The 17,340-nt window shown below is 41.1% G+C and overlaps 1 protein-coding gene across 1 annotated transcript in view; it reads right to left on the bottom strand.

The window, feature by feature from the left end:
- Window positions 1-531: 531 nt before the first annotated feature.
- Window positions 532-17,340, bottom strand: part of LOC149318242 (vertebrate ancient opsin-like) — a 148,048-nt gene continuing 131,239 nt past the window's right edge. Inside the window, exon 4 of the mRNA XM_089507761.1 lies at window positions 532-914. Within this exon, the coding sequence (XP_089363887.1) occupies window positions 654-914 (261 nt within the window). The 3' untranslated portion in view covers window positions 532-653. The remainder of the gene's footprint in view (window positions 915-17,340) is intronic.

The raw sequence follows: 17,340 nt of genomic DNA, 5'->3' as shown, positions 1-17,340 counted from the left end.
GGATTACTGCTGATAGTTCATGCTTGAAGTTAACTGCTGACTAGGTTAGAACAAGTCAAAAATAAATTACTTTCTTCCCCTATCTAATAGGACCCTTGATTGATCAATTTGAAATTTCTAGTTTTGTAGATAGAGTGACATAAGATATCAAGTTTATCTGCTTCAGCATTGGTCACCCATTTTGGTAAGATTACCACTGCCACAAATCCAAAACTAATAGCACTCTAGATATACTTCAGAGTCCTTACAGACCTGTATGCCTTGAGTTATTTGTTCTTTACTTAGCCAAGCAGGCAGCATCACATTGCATTAGAGAAATAGGCATGAAGTAGCTTATCAAGTCCTGTCTGTTAGATACGTTCTGGAAGCTGGCCACCCATGTTCTTTTTCAAATACTGCTAAACTCCCTCAAAGGTTTTGATGGTACATTTGGAAAGACCCCCAGAACACACAAGCAACCCTTAGTGAAGATCTTGTCTTAGCTTTTTCAGGGTCATACTACTTTAAACAGCATGTTATCTGTGCCCTAGATTGTTAAATCTGTTTGCATTGCTTTATTCATTGTAGAGTTAGGAACTCACAAAATGCAACATTCCACTCTTGTTCAAATCTGCCTCCTCAGTTCAAAAGGGCAAGGAGATTTTTTGTTCAGCTCAAACACTATACCGGGCAACCAGCAAAACTTTTTGTTTTGCCTTGGGGCTGTTGTCTATGGCGGGCTTTGGATTCTGGAGGCTAACAGTTTCATTCTGGTGCTCTGAGGAAGGCTGTCCTGCTGAAGCAGCGACAAATGTGAAGTTGTTGTCCTGTCTCCGGATGCTGCGACACACTCGAGTTGACCTTGAAGAACATTTGTTGCTGGAAGTGACTGACTTCTTGCCACACTGGAGAAGCGCACAAAAGCACCTGTAAAACTAACACAGAGATATAGATATTATATATTTAAACCTGGGATGTGGCAGTCTTATTATATCTCCATTACACTGAGGAATGTGGTCCTCTGTGACATCCAAGTTAAGTCACACCATAATATGTAATAGTGTCCCAAGTGAGTTAGTGAGCTGACACAGCCAAGAGTAAGCAGAAACTGGTGTGTGTGTGTGTGTGGGGGGGGGGGGGAATCAAAGCTTGGAAATTTACTTTTTGTTGCTCTACAATTTCCAGAATCCTCCACTCAGCATGGCCCCTGGTGGCTGGAGTAGTCTAGAAGTGGTAGGTCAAAAAGCAACTTGTCTAGCCTCTGATAAAACAAATTAGCAGATACAGCAGCACTTTTAACTCAATATATTTACTGAGCACCTTACATAAACACTGTTTAGAACAATTCGTAATTCCTTCCTTTCTTTTCCTCAGATCTTGGTGTGTGTCCAAAAGCCATTCTGTGGTGAGAACATACATGTTGTTTGTTGTTGCTGTGTGCCTTCAAGCTGGTTCCAACTTAGAGCAACCCTAAGGTAAACCTATCATGGGGTTTTCTTGGCAAGATTTGTTCAGAGGAGGTCTGCCATTGCCACCCTCTGAGAGAGTGTGGCTTGCTCAAGATCATCCAGTGGGTTTGCATGGCTGAGCCACGATTTGAACCCTGGTCTCCAGAGTCTAGTCCAATGCTGAAACTACTATACTATGCTGGCTCTCAAGAACATGCATATACAGTAGGACCTCAGTAGCCACAGACTTGCCAGTTGTGGATTTGAGCATCCACTGATGATAAGTTCGCATTGTCCCCCATGGCAGCACATACATGTGGCCAAGCTGCCATTAGCAACAGTGCCTGTTGTCCCTAGTGGTACCTCATTATTATCTTCCTCACTGCCTTTTGGGGCTCCTCAGATGAGCAGCATGATCAAATCTCCTTTTCACAGACATGCCCTAATTCCAGCCTTCTGGCCAGGAGTGATTTCCAAGTGTCCTCCATTTGGAACAGAACTAAGAAGCATTGAGTTTACATTTCTGTGAGGGGTTTGAGCTTTTATTTGGTCACCAATCTGTGGTGCTTCATCCTCCTTGGCAGTGTTAGAGGATGCCCCTGGTCACCCTGCACACAGCAGCAGCCTTGGAAGGGCACTGAAGAGCCCCATCTCCCCTCAAGGGCTCCCTACTCCTCAAAGCCCCCCTTCCATTTCCAACACTGACCAATGCAGCAGGGCTGTTGTTTAGCTGGAGTGCACCAAGGATGCCTTCCTGCCACTCTGCCTTGCTGTTTTGTTGTACTTTCTCTCCGAGGAGAGGCGGGGAGGAGGGGGGGGGGGCTCTGGACTAATGCCTGCCAGGACCACCAGCTCTGGCTACAGGGATACTGAGAGGAGGGGCAGACCTTGAAAACTACATCTCTCTGCTTGGGAGACCAGTCTTTAAAAATGTCACATTGGGATCACTTAATAGTTTGGCTATGATGTCTGAATTGTTTTAGCGCCACCTGAAGTCCCATTGTCCCTAATGGTGAGGCAGTCATGTGCATGCGCCGACATTCAGGCCAATGTGGGCTTGAGCATCTGTGGAGTTTGATATCTGTGGAGGAGAGGGGGTCTGGAACAGATCCCCCATGGATACCAAGGCCCCATGTATGTGGTAAGTGAGTATCCCAGTATAGTATGAATAGAGATCCAGGAAGAGGCCTATGAGGTTCATTCTTTCCCTGCTCAAAAAGCTTTGGAATTTCACTTGTTGGCTGAAGGTCACATTGGCTTTTTAGGACTATTATATACTAAATAAGTCTACTTCAGAAGAAGGGGACTGCACTGCTAGTTTTAGTATATATGCCACAAATGGGACAAGGACCATGCTTTGGAGTGCAACAAATACCATGAAACCATCGTTTTGGAAGACTCCAAACAGCCAGAAAGTGAGAATCTGACAAACCTATTGTATAAACCTTGATCAGTCATATTTCTCAAAAGCTCTCCATAACCAGTTCCCACAAACCCAGTAATTAAAAAGCGATAGGTCTGAGGAAGCATCTGCACTGTAGAAATAATGCAGTTTGACACCTCTTTAAGTGCTGTAGTGCCATTCTGTGGCACCCTAGAATTTGTAATTTTAGAAGGTCCTTAGCCTTCTCTGTCAAAAAATGCCCACAAAACTACAAACCCCGGGATTCTGTAGGCTGGCTCCTTGGCAGTTAAAGTGGTATCAAATTCCATTATTTCTACAGTGTAGATGCACACTGAATCAACAACTCAACCAGATGTTACAACACATGTTTGACAGCACAAGGCCTTTCATGTCTAAGCTTGCTTAAGAAGAGAAGCCATGAGTCAAAGGATACTCTGTATCTGGAGTTCATTGAATTATAAATGTCTGTGGCAACAAGGGCAGCTAAAACTCCTTTCTTGGGCAGCATCACAGTCTGACCAGCTCCTGGTCTCGTATGCTAGCTTGAATTTGTTGCCTGGACGACTCTCATGGTACTTTAGCAATCCATATGATAATATAGTGAAGTGGTTTGCCTCACAGATGAGGCAATTTCCCACACATCTCCATCCATCCTTATTTGAGGGTGAAGAGGATGAAAAATCCACGCTCCACATGATAAAGCTAAAACATGGATATGTTACCCATATTTGATAATCCCAGAATCCCACAGCCAACATAAGGAGGGGCTGCCTACAGGAGCAATGTTTATTCTGGCTGCTGCATTCTGGTAGCTGTACTGCATGTTTTCTTCTCTTTTCTAAACTCTGGCTGAACAGAAACAGCTTCCATCATGATGACAGTCACCTCATGGATTAGTTTAAAGAACACATATATCATGCATACTGGCCTCTTGCATTATGAAATATTAAAGTGTCAAAGCCTAAGCTAGACAGGAAACAGTGCATAGACAGGAAAGGCACATGGGAACCAAAAAGGAAGGCAAGATTAAAAATTACAGTGCTTTTGTATAGCAATAATATATATGATCACTCAGCAAAGTGATATGCTAGAGGAAAGGCAATACACATAGAAAGCTAGAGTTTTCTCCCATCCCCAAAGGCTCTAGTCTAATTAATAGAAATGAAGGTACTAAAATAATTTATGAAATACATGGATTGAATCAAGTTGCTAAGCACAGTACATGACTCATTTATATATGTATTTCAACAGTGAACCTTTGATTGACAAGGAGAATAACATATTAAGGATAAAATGTGGTGCTTTGACCAAAACGGGAATGTTGTGTATTAATGATGGATGAAAAGGCTGTAGTGAGAGCACATCAAGAACAGAATGATGAAAAGAACCTAGCCACATTGCACATCATTCTTGTCCTTGCTTGGTAAGTTTCTCAGTGCCTTGATCTACACTGACAAAATAAAGCAGCTTCGGAGTGCACTATTCTAAATCGGTTTGACTCCATTTTGTGTCACATTGAAGTGTTAAAATCTGCACTGTCTGCGTATTAATAGACCTACTTATTACCACCCCTTCCTGAACTCACTTTGGGACAAAAGGGAATGTTCCATTAGTTTGACAATTGCTGCATTGCTGTATTGGGTTTTGGTCACACTTACACAGTGGCTCCACTTTATTTTTCCTTCTCAGCATGCATCACACCAATCAACCAATAGCCTTTCCTGTTTTCCTACCAATCTAACCACTCACCTTGCACTCTCATTGGATGGCTACACCATCTTATCCTATTCCCCATTTTGCACCCCAGTGACTAAGTGAAGGAACTTTAAATGTCTCCTGACACTGGCAATTCCAAGGAGGAGGAAAAAATAAAATGTTTCTTCCCTTGCTTCGCTTTCTATTCTGAATCCTTAATTGATTAATTATGTTGCTCTTGACATTAGTGCTTTATCTTCCATAAACCAACCATGCAAAGCATGAGTTAATTGAGTTAAGATCGATGGCTTCCTTCTTTGGTGACCCAGTAATGAATAAGCAAGTGAACTTTAAATAAACACACAAGGGACAGAGCGAGGCCAGAAAGAGCAGGATGGGAGAGGGACAAGGAGAGAGCTGGAGTGGGAGGGTGGGGTGGTGGTGGCAGTGGGAGAAAGCAGAAAGGGGCAGCTCGCAGCTGCTCCTATGGCTCAGCAGCACCTCGGTCAAAGAGCTTCCACACTTACCCTTACCACAGTTGAATCTCTGCTAGGGTAGGCATCTTCCCAGCCAATGCCATGGGAAAACAAGGGGAGAAGAAGGTTGCTCAATGGCAGTTTGGCTGAATAACTTCCACTTTCCAGATTTGAACAAAGAACATGACACTCTGTGGCAAAGGACAGGGACACCCTGCAGTTGCACTGGCTATGTTATTTTCCCTGTTTAGTGGGAAAACAAGAGGGCTCCAATGCTGCAATTCCTTGAACCAACCTCTTTCCTTCCCTTCATCCCTCCCCCTTCCACCATTGATGAAGGAGACATACTTCATGAGTAGGAATCGCAGTCGGGGGGGGGGGAGAAATCATAGAACAGAACTCATAAAAACAACTGTAAACTAAAAGGTAAAGGTATTCCCTGTTGAAAAGGTTGTCAAGTCATGTCCAACCATAGGGGGCTCATCTGCGTTACTAAGCCTCAAAGCCAGCATTGTCAGAGACTAGTCTGTGATCATGTGGCCAGTATAATTGCACAGAACGCTGTTTACCTTCTCACCAGAGTGGTATCTATTTATCTACTTGCATTTGCATGCTTTCAAAATGCTAGGTTGGCAGAAGCTGGGACTAGTGATGGCAGCTCACCCCAACATGCGGCACCTAGGCCTCGAACTGCCAACCTGCCGATCTTGCAATCAACAGAGTCAGCACTTTAATCACTTGAGCCATTGCATAAACATTAAAAATAAAATGACAACATCATCCTTGCTGGCTGCTGCCCATCATTGTGTCCCATCTCAACCTATACTCCATCCCCCAATGCCCCACCGATCCATCAGGATACACCTTTCAAAAAACAAAGAAAAACAGTATTTACAGGGAACTGCAGAATAAAAAGTGAGTTTTTCTAAATTGTATTAAAGCCTAAAAGAATTGCCTTCACTGTAAAAACAGCCATACGTAGTGTATTCTGCGACAGCAGAAATGAGGTGAAGATGGATTATTTTTTTTTGGTAGTGTGAATCTGACCTATGTCATTTCTTGATTTGTGTTAAGACACTTTTTCAGTTCAAAGATCTCATCCAAGGAAAGTATGAGAGCAACATCTGCATTACATTCGTAAGCTTGTGAAGTGTTAAATATCGTCTCACTTTATAACTCAGGCCACACAATTAATGAGTGGGTGGGTGGGGGGCAAGGTCGTGGGGGGAAGCAGCAGGATTTATCTAAAGATAAGTGGGCATGCAAAAGTGGAAGCTCATCACTAACACTTCACGTGGCTGTCTAATGATGATTTAATCAGAAGCAGAATGCAATTACTCAGCTGTGGCTTGAAATGGGATGGAAATATGCTCCGTTAGAAAGGTGGTCAGTTTACAGTTCCTTCCTGTTCATGCCTACTCAAATACTTGTTGATTTCTATGAGGCTTATGCCATCTATATGTACAGGAAGCCTTTTTGTTCATGATGCCTGCCTGCAGTAGCAGATAAGTGGTAAAGGAAATGTGCCAGTAAGTGAATATGGCCAAAGTTATTTGTGGGTAGAAGTTGGGCTGCTGGTTATCATCAGAATCTGCATTTCCTTCATCACCACCTTATTCTCTCTGTCATACAAATACATGTACCCATGTGTGATCACATTGTGAGAGAAGGGTTAGCAACTATTTGGTGGACTGGTAGAATGTGAATTGTGATTGGTAGGATGGCATTCATCTACGGCTGCATCGGCACTGCAGAAATAATGCAGTCTGACATCACTTTAACTGCCATGGTTCAATGCTATGGAATTCTGGGAGATATTTAGTGAGATGTTTAGTAGTTTTGTGAGATATTTAGCCTTCTATGTCAGAGAGCTCCAGTGCCACAACTACAAACCCCAAGATTACATTACATTAAGACATGGCAATTAAAGTGTAGTGTTGTCAAACTGCATTAATTTTGCTGCACAGATGTAGCCTACATAAGAAGTGAGCAAAGTGGGGCCCTCCAGATGCTCTAGCACTGCAAATCCCATCAGCCTTAGCCAGCATAGCCAATGGTGGGGAATGTTGGAATATTCTGGAGGGCTGTACTTTGTCCACATACTGATCTGCACAACACATCAGCTCTGTGTGGCATTGTGATCCAGGATGGCAGCAGAAGCACCTGCTGTGAACCCATTTGAGGAAAGTGGAAAGAACAAAGAAATATTTTAAATGAATGCAACCAGTAGATTCTTGCGCTGCTTAAATGAAGAGAATGTTCTTGCATGAAACGGCAAATGTTTGGTAAAATGAATTTAGAGACATTGTGATCCATGCTTTATAATCTTGCATCTGCTTCTTCATCTCTTGCTTCTTGTGGAGAAAAAAAATCCTTTATCTAACAGTAGTCTTGCTTTGTCTTATCTTGTAGAGTTCTCAGAATGAGAGTTGCTAAGGCTGTATGTTTTGTCTTATTTCAAAAACTGGTACTGGAAGCCATCGTATTCTCATGGGACCTGTGAATGCAGTCAAATTATTTCAGAAGATGCTCAGTAAGCCACTGGGTGATTTCACCCTGCAGTTATATTCAAGGTCAACATATTTTAAAGTTGTTTACTCTGTAGAAGCCTGGTTTAAAAGAAATGGTGTGACAACAAAATTAGTCACACACTAATTATTTAAACTACTTCATTGCTGTTGACTTTCGGTCCCTGGAAATGCTGCAAGGTCAAACAGAAGTGTGACAGTGTGCTGGAGACAATGGCTGCAATCTGAGAACTGAATTTCCAGCTCAAGAAGGTTCTCTGCAGAGCTTGAAACCAAGCCGTTCTAAGAGATTCTGGGAGTTCTAGTCCCAAAGCCTAAATGAAATTGCCAGTCTCCACTAGAGTAGACCCACTGAATCAATGGAAATCAATGTTTGATTTACAAGTTCCCATAGATTCAGTGGGTCTACTCTAGTTTAGTTGGGTTGCCTTCAAGCCATGATGATAATGAAAATGTTTTTTCAAGTCACCTTTCCAAGTGTTGGGTTCTGTGATTACAGAAAAGTGCATACTAGTGTAGAAATACAATTCAGAGACAAAGGCCCAGTACATATGGGCCCTCTGTGACGCCCTCATCACATGCTAGGGTTGCCTCGTGGTGGAGCGCCCACATGCCCTGCAACCCTAGCATGTGACAAGGGTGTAATAATGGTGACACCCTGTATACACGGTCGCCGCCATTGTTATGCAAGCGCCGTGCGGTGTCTGCGCAGGTCTACACAGCACTTATGTAATGAGTGTGCCAGTGGCGCACTTGTTATGTTGCCCTTGCAGTGTAAAAAGAACCCGCTTTTCAGCGGTCTGTACTGTGCCAAAGCCATGTTAGTCTGGAACATCAGTATGCAAAAGGATCTTGTCCTCACATGAAACTGCAAATGTTTGGGGAAATTAATTTAGAGATATTGGATGTTGTGATCCATGCCTTATGATTTTGCATCTCCTTCTGCATCTCTTGCTTCTTGTGGAGAAAAAAAACTCCTTTATCAAACAGTAGCTACAAGATCCTTTTTCATAGTGTAGAAATAGCAATGGATCTATGTAAGCAGGGATCAAAGAATGGGAAACCCTGCTCTTTAATAGTAAAAGCTGTGTTGAGGAACAGTCTGTGTATGACAAATACATAATGATATATTGGAATGCTGCATTGGTCCCTCATCGTGATTATTAGCAATGAGACATCAAAGTCAACAACTACAGTACCCACCACATTAATTAAAAAAACAAATAAACAAGTCAAGGCTTCTACCCAGGATTGATATATTACAGAACAGATTGAAGAGAAAATGACATAACCCCATTAGCAGTCACATACAGCTCCCAATTGGGACCACTCAGGCACATCGTCAATGAACTACAACCCATTCTGGACAATAATGCCACTTTTTCAAGGGCTCTTGGTGGCAGACCTTTACTTGCCTACAGACAGCCTCCAAACCTCAAACAAGTACTCACAGGAAGACACACAACACAGATGGGGACACAGGCACTAAGCCTTGCCACAAACCAAGATGCCAACTTTGCCCACACATTTACCCAGGAAATGTCATCACAAGACCTAATGGCATCACCCACAATATTAGGGGGATATTCACGTGCTCATTGTCCAATGTGCTTTAAGCCATACTATGTCATCAATACCCATCAGCACTTTACATTGGGCAAACAGGCCAGTCCCTGCATCAGAGGATAAAGGGTCATCAATCAGACATTAGGAATGGGAATACACAAAAACCAGTGGCAGAACATTTCAATCTCCCTGGGCATTCCCTCTCAGACATCAGAACAGTGGTCCTTGAACAAAAGAACTACAAAGATAGAGTGGAAAGAGAAACAGCAGAATTGAAGTTCATCCATAAACTACAGTCCCTTGGCCATGGATTGAACAGGGATAATGGCTTCCTGGCTCACTACACATATTTTAACACTATCTGACCCCATTCAGTGGGGTGTTCTACACTCATCTGTTCTCCTCACCTACAAGCTAGTTTCCAAAGCCAAACCGGTCTTTCCACTTCATTTCCATATACAATGGCTAGTTCCCAATGTCTTTATTCACCAACAACCATAGTTAAAACTGGATTTGCTGCTTAATTTCCATATATTTTGAACTTGAATTGACATTCTCACATATCAATGGCATATATATGTCTTTCCCTTCTTTCCACTCCACTAAAGGCATCTGAGGAAGTAGACTGTAGTCTATGAAAGCTCATGCTGCCAACTTCTTTCTTTCAGTTAGTCTCAAAGGTGCTAGAAGAGTTCTCTACATACTAATTTTACAGACTAACACGAATATATCTTTGAATGAATTTACATGGTTATAGGTTTGCTTTTCTATTTTATTTAAAGCATTTTTATCTTTCCATTCAACCATATAATCTAAAAGACATGAAACAAAATTTAAAAGGCGAAAACAGAGTACCGTCAATCATTGGCTCTTACAGTTGCATCATTCTGATAAAAACCAGCTTCCATGGAAACATGAAAAATGGAGGCTGATGGAAGTGACTTCTCAGTAGAGCCAAAGGAGCAGGCCCTACTTCCCACCTCTTCCTCTATGGTAACCTGAAGGAACGGTCATACTCATAAGGTGTGTTCAGTTTCTTTTTAAGAATATACAACACAATTACTAGTGATGTATTAAAATCTTTTATCCCAAGTTTCAAGTCAAGTCTCAAGTCTCTAGTCTCTCAAGTTGAGTTTTAAGTCTTTCCAAGATGCTTTCAAGTCATGTCTGGGAGCCAACATGAATAGAAAAAATGGAGGTGGTGGTGGGTTGTGTTGGGGGTGGTGGAATTTCAATAACTGGGAAATCAAGAAGTCGTGCAGCCATTAGATTAAAAAAAATTCTTAGTGAGGAAAAGCAAACACATTAGACAATAGGCTAGAGGCAGAGGGATGCTTCTAAAAGGCTCCTCTGGCAAATAGCAGGGACAGGCTGCTGAGTAGACCTCAAACCCATTGCCTAATATGTTTTCTATTTCTGGATGAAGTTAAGACAGCAAGACAGTCACTAAAAATGTACAAGTCACAAGTCAAGTTGAGTTAGTGCATCATTTATTACCTAGTCGAGTGTAAGTCAATTCTAAATCAGGTCACTGAAGCGACCTGATTCCAACTTGAGTCCAAGTCAGTTGAATCTGCACCACTGGCAATCACCTAACATATTGAACCTAAAAATTCAAAAACTGGATAAATTAGATAAAATCCTGCTAGTGAAATATACCAATGTAACACCAGTGTGTGCCTTTTTATGGCCTTGGAGAGGAAGGGATTTACTACCTTCCTCATTCAGTGACCCCCAATACCTCAAGACTCACTTTGCTTTTGCAGGGAACCCTCCAACATGGCCATGTAGTGTTTCAGAGTGGCAAGGATCATCCAGTTTTGTCTCTGTAGCCAAATACACAATGGCAAAGTCATCCTGCAAGACCCCTGGAGAACTGCTGGATGGTTCCACGGATAGCTATACTATTGTGTTTCTTTCTATTAAGACATACCTGGATATTACTCATCCACCCAGACTCGCCTTGGCTCCTACACAGCTGTGTTGAACACACACTCCTTGCAGAGAGAGTTGAAGAGACAGGGCACAATTCCACCTGTTTGGAGTTTTACATTTTGTCTCTACATGCTGCATCATAGCCTTAGTGTGTATCTGTGTGTGAATATTTGGAAAGGCAAGGAAGATTTCCTTGGGCTTTCTGTCATATTTTATCTATTTGCTTAAACTGAAAATAATGTTGTAATTAATAGCAATTCACTTTAAGCAAACAAACATTTAGGGAGCTAAATGCCTAAGGCTGTGTGAACACCGCCTTTGGAATGTGTGAATTTTACAGGACTGATTTGGGAATATTTTCTAGTGCAAAAAATTAAAACAAAACCCCTTTGGCATTTTTGCCAAACTAAACTAAGTTAATTGCTAATCCTTTTAATGAAAGATAAATGGTGCATTGCTCCCCAGATAAGATGGTTCCTGTTGTTTTATGTTAACAGAAGCCACAAGGTGCCAGTGCTGCAGGACCACACAGTTATATGGGCCACCTAGAGATGGCTGGTGGCTTCCATGTCATTCAGGCAATGAGTAATTCTAGATTTAAGTGTGAACTTCAAAGGAACCATGCAAGGTTCTGAACTTATTTTGGACGTTGTCTTCAATATCTTGGGTAGTACAGTGTGCCCTTCTTTTATGTGGGGGATCCGTTCCGGACCCCCCCCCCCCCCCCGTGTAAATGAAATTGCGTGTATGCTTGAGCCCCATTACAAGTAATGGGGCTCATGCTTGTGGCAGTGCGGTAGCACGGCAGTGTGCGCACACCACGTGCCATTGTTTCTTCCGGCACACGGCACCACTTCTTCCGGCTTACAAAGTGAGTGCACCATATCTTTAAAGTTCTGACTGCACTCCTGAGTAGATTCTTCATCCTCCTAACAGAGAAACAAACAACCCACACTGATTATAAACCTTTGATAAACTTATGTTTACAATCTCAAAAGCTTTCTGTGACCAAGGCAGCACCAGCACCTGACCATTGTGGTCAAAATGTTCAAATGGAGAGATGGGCAACATGGAGTGTCTTGTTTTCATTGATGTTTATCACACTATGCTCTTAAAGAGCTACTATTCCAGTGTGACTCCTCTAGCAGCCTCCTGTTGCATGCTGGGATTGGCAGTTTTAAGGATCTGAACTTCTCTGCCTGAGAATTCTAAATACCCCTCCTTAAAACTGCCAATCCCCGCATGCAACAGGAGGCAGCTAGAGGAGTCACACTGGAATAGTACCTCTTTAAGAGCATAGTGTGATAAACATCATTATGATCAGCATTTCCAAGAGTCTTCAGGAGCACTAATCATAAGGAATATAAGGCATATGTGTCCAACACATTTTATTTAAAAGGCAAGTAACAAGAAAATTGAAATAGTCAAAGAGTTCCCATACTGTGGTTCAAACATTGATCAGAACGGATACTGCAGTCAATAAATCAGGAGAAGGCCAGGAATGGGAAGGGCAATTATGAAAGAACTTGGTAAGATTCTAAAGTCCTAAGATGTAACTCTGAACACTAACGAGAGGATAGTCCAAACCATTGTATTCCCATCACCATATAAGAATGTGAGAGCTGAATATAAAAAAAACCAGTAGGAAAAAAATCACCTAATTTGAGATGTGGTGCTGGAGAAAAGTACTGAGAATACAATAGATGGCCAAGAGGACAAATAAATGGGTCCTAGAATAGATCAACCCTGAATTTCTCTGGAAGCCAAGTTGAGACAGTCATACTTTGGCTACACCATGAGGAAAAAGGAATCATTAGAAAAGACAATGATGCTAGGAAAGGTGGAAGTCAGTAGAAAAAGGAAGGTCACATACCAGAAGGTCACATACCAGTCTACAGGACCTCAGCAGAGCAGATGAGAACAGGGATCTTGGAGATACTTTATCCACAGGGCCGCCATGATTCGAAGTCGATGCAAGGGCAGTTAACAACAACAAAATAGTTCCCCTGCTTCACCTTCCATTGCTGCACAACTAAAAATTGATGACGAGGCAGTGGCTGTAGATAAGACCCTAAGATAGGACTCTAAGGAGGAGGGTAGAAGTTGCCACACTTGTTTTAATTGATTGCTGTGGATTTAAGACATTTCACTACAACAACAGTTCTTACTGGTTTTACAACCATCCCAAAATATAGTCTGGATATCAAGTTGCATGTTAATGTAGCCTTAAGAGATCCAGTACTCTATATGTTTATATGGTGAAAGTGCATTGTTCTCATTCTTGCTTATGCCCAGTTCGGGTATTGCATCCATAATTACTGTTTTTAGAATTTCCAGAGACTGACTTCTTTTCTTAAGATATTTCTTACTAGCCTGAGTTTTTTCTTGTCCCCCCCCCCTCCTTGTGTGTGGGTGTGTGTATACATCACATTTGTTATAACTGCCAGTTAAAGAAGCTTTTCAATCCAGCAAATTTTTAGAGCAGAATTTTACCACTCACAAGTATGTAATTTTATAAAGCCATAAATAATTTTATAAACCCATAAGTTACACAAATAGCTCTGCAATTTCATCATGTAGACAGGTTTCCTTTCAGGTAAATGAGTGTCTGTTTTACAGCTTGAGCTGAGGAACATGGGTGCTTTGTATTCTTCTCTAGTGCCAATTTTTTACCAAAATATATGTACTGATCTTGAGTGCCTCAGTTTAGCTGAAAAGCTGATGCTTTCAAAGTCTGAGGTCCTGTGAGAAACTTCTGTTCATTGCTTGCCTTTCTGGTTATTATGATTTTCTTGTAGGTTTTCTATTCTGTCATTTTCACACTGACATTGCAACCTGAGGTGAACATTTTATTAATCTGCCACAATTGATCAGTGCTCTGATTTGAAAGACAGGGCAGGAAATGTCCAGGACACATGCCTGGATTCCTTTTTTGAAAAAGAGTTAAAATCCTGTCAATCAGCCCTCTGAAGAGGTAGCAATAGCAGAGACAGAATGACCAAACTCCCTGTTTTCATACCTTCTATATATAATGGGTTCTATATAGACTAAAAAGTGGGCTGTGGTTGGGCACAATGGAGAAGAAGAATAAGGCATACATTACAAAGTGATGTTGGAAAATAATTATAATCTGTTTTTACATGACAGACACATAAATAGTAATAGTACAACCCTATGCAAGTCTACTCAGATGTAGGTTCCCTTATATTCAAAGGGACTGATCACCATGTAAATGAGTATACATGACTGCAGCCCAGCAGTGTATTAATATCTATGCAAAAATGCCATTTAGTTCAGTTAGACTTGCTCATAGCCAGAAGATAGATGAGCTATCTAATTTAAAGACATATCTTAGTTAAAACCTCTGACACTGAAGCTTCTTTTCCCAAAGGCGTTTTAACCCCTGCCCAGCAGCCCTTTTCCTCAGCTTCTGAATAGTTAGAAGGGATCTAGCAACATCAGCTTCTACTTGATAGGTCAATTCTGCATTTATGCTGATTATTTTGATTGTTTTCTGACTCTCCCCATCTGACTTCACCCATTATCCAGTCTCACAATTCAAGCTCAGGCACTATTCTGTATGCAGCATGAAGATCCTGGGTTCCCTTCACACTGCAGAATTATAGCACTATTATTGCACTTTAACTGCCATGTTTCCATCCTATGAAATGCTGGGGTTTGTAGTGAGGCACTGTAGCACTCTGGCTGAAAATTCCAAATATGCTTCCCTAAAAAGCTAATTTCAGGATTGCATAGGATGAAGTCATGTCAGTTAAAATGGAACAACAGCACTATAATTCTGTAGTGTGAATAGGACCCTGGTTGTTGACTTTAGCAAATGGATTTCTGGACGCTGAAGGAGAATTTCTCACGCCACTGTAGCATTAATTGTGTAGTGATGGGTCACAATTCTTGAGCTAACACAGAAGTCTTAAGTAAGCATCATTTTCAAAATTGTGGAGTTTGGATGTATGCATGTGCATGAGAGAAGGAGAGAGAGGGAGACTCTAGGGCAAATAATTGGAAGGAAAACCAGACTGAATTTAACTGACTACTGTACATTTAACATGGTGCACTGTGCATGTGTTCACACTATATGTATACATAACCAGACATTTGTTGAGAATCTCTCTTCCTGTATTCATTTCTGATTTAAACCCAGGTTTAAACCCAACTTCTTAAATTTTGTGGACAGAGCAAAGATATAGCTGCACTTGGATAGAACGGACACATGTGTGTGAAAGAATGTGGACTTTATGTAAACATTAAAATTTAAACCTGCATAGTTTGCTCCAAATGCAACCTTTTTTTGTCTCTAAAAAGCTGCCATGGGGAATTTTGAGGTAGACAGTCTGTGTGTGTGTGTGTGTGTGTGTGTGTGTGTGTGTGCATGTAGCAAGTATGAGAGAGTACAGAAAACCTAAATTAGAGAAGAGGAGCATAGAGGAAGTGAATAAAAAGCACCAACTAGAGTATCCAATATCAAGACAATCTTTCATTAGCTGCACTTTGAGACCAGAGTTTTTATTGTATTTATTTTATTATTTAAGCAAGCTGTTAATGGTTAAGCAGGGAAGTTCTTAATATAGATGTATGTTTTATTTGTTTTTAACTTTTGTATGATTTATAATCAGTTTTATAATATTTCAATCTGGTAATTTTAAATTGCTTTTTTAAAAAATTGGTTAATGTTTTCAATTTGTTATCCTGGAAGCCACCTTGGGACCTGTCCAGGGAGAAAGGTGGCATATAAATATAGTAAATATATAATAATTAAATAAGAGTGGCTGTCCCAAATTACACCTATATCAAATCCAGGGCTGTTTAGATGCAATCTGGCTGGATCCCCTAAGTGGAGATCTGTTTCACTGGACTTTATCCTGCCCTATTTCTGTTTTGTCTTGTATCAGGACTTCAACTGTGTAGTTATTTGAATTGGTACTATTGCTTTCTCTCTGACTCCCAGTCCCTCTTATAATTATGAAATATATTCTTGTTTTCAAATAGAATTTTGTTGACTTTCATGAACATTTTATTCCATTTTCACTGTTTCATATCAGTATTTTTGATGAGTTCATAAAATAAAAGAATACTTTGCACAACCAAACTACTTATGATAGTTTAGCTAAAACTAACTTTTCCTGAGAGTGAAATTCTATGTAGATTTAACCAAACATGTTATTTTTATGTAGGGTAGTAATAGGTTTTTAAAATAAATATTTGCTTAATTTTAAAAAAAATCAATTTGCAAAAGACCCCCAAATAATGTTTTCCTGCTGTTTGTTAATCTAGAAGATTGAATATTTGAACAGCAGTAGCAACTCAAGGACTGCACAACAAATACATGAATGATCCATTACAAATGAATAACTGCACCAGTGTATATATCAGCAACCTGCATATGAAGTACTATGTACTATGTTAAATGTTACATACAAAACCTGAAAACCTTTGTACAGATCAACAGCCTGTGTGCACATTTATAAATACTATATCTGGGTTGAATGTAACATGAACACTTATTAATGTGATTGAGAAAAGCAAACATGGGCTCTGTTATTTGCAAACTTCAGCAAGCAAGGCAACTAAGGTCTTCTAGTGAAATGATAAAGTCCTGCTGAACCCTATCAGAATGGAAACCTCTGTACAGCCCCATTCCCACTGGCTTATAACGCGCATCAAGAATTGGATTATGGGTGCATTGTTCCCATTTGAGAGCACATTCGATCCTCATTGCACCGATTTTGTTCCCATTGGAATTTGGATCTGATCCCCATGTATTCGATTTTTCCTTGGAAAACCCGAATCAGTGGTGGATAAATCGGTTTTAAAAGGGTGCACATTTTTAGAGGTTTTTCTTGCACCTCCTGAGTCCGATTTGGGGCAAATGAATGGTGTCTGATTTGGGAACTTGGGGATGGGAGGAGCAGTGCTCAAGGGGCTGGCCTGGGGGTGTCACCCGCTTGTTCTCTTTTCTGCATTGCCGGCGCCATTTTCTCTCGTTTGCATAGTCTTTCCCCCAGTGGATTGGGAAGCAGGATAAGGTGATTGCTATGCATTGACCTCCAAACACAGTAAACACATTACGCCCCCTGCAACCTCCCTTCTGCTCCACATTCATAGACCGATGTGTGAGGAGACCCATTGAACACAATTTTTTAACTATTATTATTATTATTATTTGCCTCTGCCTGAGCAGCAGATGGGCTTTGCATTACATGCTTGCTTGATCGCCCCCACCCCCCCCCAGACAGCCCAGGGAGCAATGAGGGATGCAAAGGGATTTGGGTCAATAGAGGCTCCTTCTC

The sequence above is a fragment of the Sceloporus occidentalis genome, unplaced genomic scaffold (assembly GCF_023333645.1).
Source record: "Sceloporus occidentalis isolate IW3139 unplaced genomic scaffold, rSceOcc1.0.p SCAF_2, whole genome shotgun sequence".
Classification (NCBI taxonomy): domain Eukaryota; kingdom Metazoa; phylum Chordata; class Lepidosauria; order Squamata; family Phrynosomatidae; genus Sceloporus; species Sceloporus occidentalis.
This window is presented reverse-complemented; position numbering and strand designations above follow the sequence as displayed.